Raw genomic sequence first — 7,203 nt, forward strand, 5'->3', positions numbered from 1 at the left:
AATCCAGGGACCCGTTGCATTACTATTATGGTATCTTTGCCATCCAACTGTAACTACCAGGGTAACCGTTACACTTCGTAATTCCGAAGGTTCGTAATTCTGAAGGGTCTTTATTCCGAAGGTTCGTAATTCCGAAACACGTAAATTGCTTATACCTCGATGTTCGTTAATCCGAAAACGTAAAAGGGTTCGTTAATCCGAACATTTGTGGCGTTATTCCGAAGGTTCGTTATTCCGAAGGTTCGATAATCCGAAAACGAAATAAGGTTCGATGTTCCGAAGGTTCGTTAATCCGAAAACGAAATAAGGTTCGTTGTTCCGAAGGTTCGTTTATCCGATAATGAAATAAGGTTCGTTAGTCCGAAAACGAAATAGCGTTAGTTAATCATTTCGTTTTCGGACTAACGAACCTTCGGAATTACGAACCTCATTTCGTTTTCGGATTAACGAACCTTCGGAATTACGAACCTCATTTCGTTTTCGGATTAACGAACCTTCGGAATTACGAACCTTATTTTGTTTTCGGATTAACGAACCTTCGGAAATACGAACCTTCGGAATAACCAAACCTTCGGAATAACGAAGCTTCGGAATTACGAATGTATGCGCATGGTAACGATCATCAACAGCTAATCAAAATAAAAGATTCCATGCAATATACCACCCACATGGTAAAGCTACCATCATGGTAACTTTTATGCAACGGGGCCATGATTAATTATGATTTACTATCATAATAATTTAGCTTATTGACCTTGATCTAATAGTGAGTTTGAAGATAGACATTATTGGTATAATAACTGGGTATATTTTTGTAAAGTCAAATTCGAAATGAAAGCATCAGTATTATTGACCCAAGATTCCTTATATCAATCCCAATCTACTTTGTTACTGTAGTTTATGTGCCATGTATAAATTCTTTTAAATATGAGAGATGTGCAAATTAAACTGAATAAAATTCAAATGAAATGAGCAAAATGTTTATGTGTATACTTAGAACCCTCTCTCCGCTCGCGCACTTGAAAAAAATTATCTTTTTTTTTGTACAATCAAATATATTTTGTCAATATTTACTACACGTACTTTATAAAGTATTTGTACCACTTGCTGTTGTACGGAAAGCGCAAAAACATTTTACCATGATTAGAAAGAAGTGTGATTGTTAAGATTAAACACACCTTTTATCAAATCAATTATTAATAACTTATATGGGCCGAAATTAATTTACTTGGAGATCTGGTCCAGAATTTTGACAATTACCTTGTCATAAATAAATACACTTTTTTCCCGTATATAGCCATGGTGGCACCGTGGTCTACTGCATGGTTACGACACTCCTCTTTCAATCTGAGGGACGTGGATTCGATTCCAAACCATGACGACCGTGTATTCATTCTGGAAGAAATTTACCAATATTGTGCTGCACTCAACCCAAATGAGGTAAATTGGTACCCGGTAGGAAGAAATTCATCGAATGCTTGAGCATCTATGTGGCAGCTCGGCTACAGCCGGAATAGTAACATTATGAGACCAATGTAAAGCGCAGTTTTACATTATAATATAAGGCTAAGGAAGCAGGGTGTGAACACCCCACCCCTCCTTATTTCTTCTAACGTAATTCTCTTAATTACATGTAATTTACAGAATTCCCTTTTTGTAGTCTAATGTTATGAATTCATCATTGAAGGCAACATCCAACATTTCCTGTGAGACCTGAGGGAAATACTGAGCAAATGCTTTTTTGATCTCTTCAAGGGACCTAAAGTAAGATTTGGTTATCTGCCCAGGTTCATTCTCGATCAAGAAAGTATTGTCTTTAATACAAACGAAACGACCGTTAGGAAACGCCATGCATCTTACACTCGTCAGGAAGACACTCTTCGGCGCATCAGAACAACCGACATAAATTGGCGTCATACTGGGTTTAAAGTGTGATATCGCCACACCTTCTTTGAAATGCATGGTGATAAATCGATACCAGCCATCGGTGATACGATTAGCTTCCATCGTCTGCTTGGCTGGATGACCTTCAACCTGATGCAAACAATATATGATGTCACCCTGGCGGGAAAACTTGAAACGCAAGAAAGAGTGATGATATGGAGGCGACTCGTCCTCGAAGTCGAAAGGAACCACGCTAAACAATGGATTCCCGTTACCAACATCGACGTAATGTCTGCTTCCCTCACTCGTTAAACTATGGACGATGACGGCCGCGTGGTCACTGGGGTGTTGAATGTCGCACGCGATGAGGGAAACATCGTAACCCAATGCTTTAAGTAGAAGATAAAATGCAACATTGTGTTGGTAGCAGATTCCGCCAAGTTTAGTGAAGATATCTCTCTTGATCTCGGATACTGTAGGGACGTGTCTTGAGTGCTGAGGCGTCGCCATATTTTGGACGTTCGAAAACGGGATATGATGCAAATATGTTCTGATGAGGTCTTTGAGAAACTCGTGTGGATTTTCCTTCAGCTTGGTCGAAGACATGCCCAATACATCTTGGACGAAGTAAAAGGCCTCATCGGACGTCAGCAATGTATCATCTGTGGATCCAGCCATTCTCTAAGGCATCTAAAAAGAAACAAGAAAATAATCCGTCACATTCTACATTGATCAGTACACGAAACATGGCGGCTATAGGGCCTCTTCTTTAAACGGGTCGAGAAAGGAGTACTGAACAAAATAATCGAGTACACGTCACACTTAATGGTAATATAGACTTATGCCCTATACATTGACACGTTCTCTCATAATCGATACGATAGATACGTCGATATTTACAATATGTCATAAAAACCAAGAACAAGGAGTTGACCAGCAATCAATCCTAGTTCACAAAGAAATCAAGAAAACTGAATGTGCGAGCAATCAATAATTATCCTGTATAGTTTGATTGAATCTGGGAAACTTATAATGGACTGTATTATTAATCATTCAAGATGTTTTTATGAACAGGAAGTGAGCTAATAATCAGCCATAGTTTGATGTCATGAAAACTAAGAACATGGTGTACGCAAGGGTTCACGTATGCGAATGAAAGAGTCCCTGGATAACACTGGGTTTTTTTGGTTCTCATTGCCGCTGTCGCTGTCAGGAAAGGTTTCGGTCCCGAATCGGTAAGTCATACTTTAATCCAGGGTTACACCAGAACCGATTTCTCCCGATTACATTCGGACCGATTCTCCGCCCTGATTCGGATGGTTTCGTAGAGACGAATGGGTCCAGATTCAGCGCAGAACTGCCCAGAATGGACCCGAATCAATTTTGGTCATCCCTAATTAAATAAAGCCGAATGCCATCCGAAAAGTTGCAAGAATCGAGACGAATGTGGCCCGATTGCTCCGATTATTGCTAGATGACGACCCAAATGTCGACCCGAATCAGAACAAAATATGGCTAAAGGCGCCGAACTCGGGCCGTTACTACGCCACAAATGATACGAATAGGTCCGAATCAGCCCAGAATAGGCCTACTCCGCATGCCTCTCCCCATCGAACCGAATGTCATGCGAATACATCCCAAATGTCGCCCGAATGACATTATTCGGCCGGTTTAGAACATTTCAAAACGAGCCAAATTCCTCCACGAATGTTCCCGAATCCCTCCAGATTTTTTAAGCTAGGGTTACACCAAACCCGAATCCTCCCGAATCAATTCGAACTGATTCTGCCCGAATATAGCCTGATTCGAATGGATTCGGAACCTATTTGTCTCTGATTCGGGAGCTCCCCGAATCAAATCGAGAGTATTCTGTTCTCCCTCCCCGAACTCTGGGAGAAAATTCGGGAGGGATTCGGCTCGTTCAAAACCAGCTATAATACTCTCCAAAATAATCTCGAATGTGGCCACGAACAATTTTACTCGGGCCGCATTTGAGATGTTTTTGGATGGAATTCGGTTGGATTCTGGGAGGCATTTTGGCAATTCTTGGAAGTCAATTCTTGAAAATTGTGCCGAATTTGTGCTCCAATACGGGACTTATTCCGGACCAATTTGGTCCGAAATGATTCGGGAGAATTCGGGTTTCGTGTAACCCTAGCTTTAAGCAGATCATAGACATGAAAGAAGCCTTTAAAGACTACTGAATATAGTAATGCAGTAAAAGGAGAAAGTCCTTAAATTGTCACAATGGTCATAAACGTCCCAAAAAAATGTCCGTCTGACAGAGGACTGAATTAATTCCAAAATGTGGTAGTATTCTCAATTAAATGTACATGAGTAGAAAGCTCATTTCAATTCTAACTTCTATGAAGATTTCATCAGTCTCGCTTCAGCGGTTTTTATACACTTTGTTACGTTACAGTCATGACAGTGGTGCATTTTAGCCCATTCCAAGTTTGCTGTATTTCTGCATTTTTATGACATGTTAACCCTATTTTTTACATCCAGGATCTGAGCATGGACACTTCCCTAATCCTATCCAGACTCCTCAAATCATAAACTTGGGCCTGTTCAGAAGGACGAAGTTTGATGATTAAGGGGAATCAGTGCAATAACTTGAAAGAAATTTGAAATGATCGATGAGTAAAATAAGGTGAACAATGCAGGGGAATCCAAAAGATACACTCTGCATTAGGGAACTTTACCATTAAAGATAAGACTTTTCATTTAAAAAATGACTTCATTTAAAAGGGTACATTGAATTAACTTGAAAAGAAAAGAAGAAGGTACTAGTAATGAATACAGGAATGCAATATTCTTTGAACAATAAGCATGGAACAGACATGACCTGTTGTCATTGTGCATCTCTCATTATCAAACATGAAATTAACTGTCAAACACTGTTGTTGCCCTTCTGAACATGCTCAATGTTGTGATTTGATGAGCCTGTGTAGATCGTGGAGATTTCCCGGTCAGAATGATCAGTGGGAGTTGATATGCTCAAAAGTGCAGAACATACACTGCATGTCTTGAAAAAGAAAATGACAAGCAAAAAAGAAGAGAAGACATGGGAGAGGTTTTCGTTCCAAGGGGGTTTTGTTTATGGTGAATAATTCCCAGCATCCCTTTGCTCCCCCGCATCCCTGGGCCTCGGGCTTGTGGCAGGAATAACACGATTTATAATTTTTGCTATTTTCTTAGCAGGCTTAGTTTCTTCCAGCATCCTTTGGCACATTTTTGTAATTTATTCATACAGAGGCACTTTGGTGATGATTAAACTTGACTCTGTACGAACTCTTTTTGAAATCTTTAAAAGAATTTTAATTCTTCTTTGGACCCCCCCCAAAAAAAAAAAATAATAATAATAATAATAACCCCAACAAGTATCTAGAGGTTTCCCATGACGTCACAAGTAGCCTATTTGGAAGACGTAAAATTATAATCATTATTTGATGAACATCAGCAAATGTAATGTTAAAATACAAAACATAAAAGGGTGTACCTGTAAGTTAAAAGAATAGGGCATATTCCGCTAACAGGCTAGGCCAATTGGTTATTTTTACACATTACGTTGCTTCAGCTGAGAGAGGGCGGTATTATGCAGCAAAGTAGATTTTAAGTACCTGTCCCTGATCTGTATTCTGAATTTAGCCGTATCAGAAATGCATATTGGTGTCTGCAACCGAACACGTATTTACAAACATAATCTCTTTTTCCCCCAAGGCTTGGATCTTATTGGAAGTGTTTAATGTTTATCATTCATATGGCAACTTTAATACAAACAGCTATTATGGAGAAAACTGGTCATTGATGTTGGTAATGTAAGAAATATAGATACACAGCAATAATCGGTGTACATAGAGGACCACACTAGCTATTTTACACCGGTGTTGACAGTGTTAGCTTAGCACCTATATTGTTATTAAAACACCTACATTTACACTCTTAGGTGTTCATCTCTAGTGTGTAATTTTAACACCTCATGGTGTGGTCCTCTATTAACACCAACTGGTGTCAGTTTTAACATCACAGTTTTTACATACAATGAGACATATTGCACCATAGAATAAGGATACAAATAGTTTGGAAGGGACAATCCAAGCAATCATCAATCGTCATAATCGCAATGAAGAAAAATATGTCAGGAAAAGAGGATAGATTGAAGAGAGAGGGGACCCGCCACTCTAAAAACTGCGGTGTTAAAACTGACACCAATTGGTGTTAATAGAAGACCACACCCTGAGGTGTTAAAATTACACCCTAGAGATTAAACATACTAACATCAAAGAGTGTAAATGTAACAACAAAAGGTGTTGTAATAACACCTATAGGTGTAAAACTAACATCACCAATTTAACACCGGTGTAAAATAACTGATGTGGTCCTCTATGTACACCGGTTAACACCACAATTTTTGCTGTACGGAGAGGGCTAGGCCTATGGGAAGAATCCGTATGAATCAAGGCCGAGGGTCGAAGATACAAGGCATGCAGGGATCGGCAAATTAGGCCTACATTTCAATATATATAAACTCAAAAATCTCTTCGACATTCAAGCTAGTGCACCTAAATAATATGCCTACATTGAAAAAGGAGAATCTTCTTGGCTATTACTCAAAGACACTCAACGATGCGATCTGTAATAATTATGTTCATGCCCTTCGGATGCCATTACAGCCTGGGTAGGATATATACACGTATTTACGGAACTACACCCAATTGGTACCCACCCAATTCTCCTGTGCGAGCTGGGCCAGAGGTTGGTATTTCTTGAGAAATTTTGCTGGAACTATTCAGAGGAACGCAAACGCTGTTATAGAACCTACCTATTATGAGATGATTCGTTTCTTTAAGATAATAAGAACACAATATTCCGTTCCAACAATTAAGGGTGAGCCAAATTCCAGAGGCCTACGTACGTACGAAGTATGTGAAGTGGGAAGATTAACCATATAGAGCTAGATTAACGAATAAAACTACATGTACGTGCAGCCGAAAATGACAATAATGTCTTTGTATTATGCCTAATTGTACTTTGAATGCACGGAGCCTGCAGTATCGAGTTTTAAAGGGGCGGTGCTATAGTAATTTGCTTCGAAAAAAATAAAGGGTTTGGTCAAATGTCAATTATAACAAATATCATATATCATTATATCTTTGTTGAGAAATAATGGCGTCACCGTCTTTTAAGGTCAAGTCCACCTCAGATAAATGTTGATTTAAATCAAAAGGGAAAAATCAGACAAGCACATTGCTGAAAATAAGAAAGTTATGACATTTCAAAGTTTCGCTTGTTTTTAACAAAAGTTATATGAACGAG

At 39.1% G+C, this 7,203-nt stretch overlaps 1 protein-coding gene across 2 annotated transcripts; it reads right to left on the bottom strand.

Moving 5' to 3' along the window:
- Window positions 1-537: 537 nt before the first annotated feature.
- Window positions 538-6,877, bottom strand: LOC121409161. 2 transcript variants are annotated; one of them, XM_041601006.1, is made up of 2 exons: window positions 6,710-6,877; window positions 538-2,574 (listed from the first exon to the last, which is right to left on the bottom strand). In XM_041601006.1, exon 2 carries the CDS (start codon window positions 2,560-2,562, stop codon window positions 1,639-1,641), a length of 924 nt encoding a protein of 307 aa, XP_041456940.1. In that variant the 5' UTR covers window positions 2,563-2,574; window positions 6,710-6,877; the 3' UTR covers window positions 538-1,638. The 2 variants fall into 2 exon arrangements, with proteins under 2 accessions (XP_041456940.1, XP_041456941.1); XM_041601007.1 differs by having other exon boundaries at window positions 6,614-6,877.
- Window positions 6,878-7,203: the final 326 nt, after the last annotated feature.

Source organism: Lytechinus variegatus, chromosome 2 (genome assembly GCF_018143015.1).
Source record: "Lytechinus variegatus isolate NC3 chromosome 2, Lvar_3.0, whole genome shotgun sequence".
Classification (NCBI taxonomy): domain Eukaryota; kingdom Metazoa; phylum Echinodermata; class Echinoidea; order Temnopleuroida; family Toxopneustidae; genus Lytechinus; species Lytechinus variegatus.

Excerpts from the sequence above, each read along its gene's own strand:
- LOC121409161 (XM_041601006.1), bottom strand. The coding sequence starts at position 2,562 with ATGGCTGGATCCACAGATGATACATTGCTGACGTCCGATGAGGCCTTT.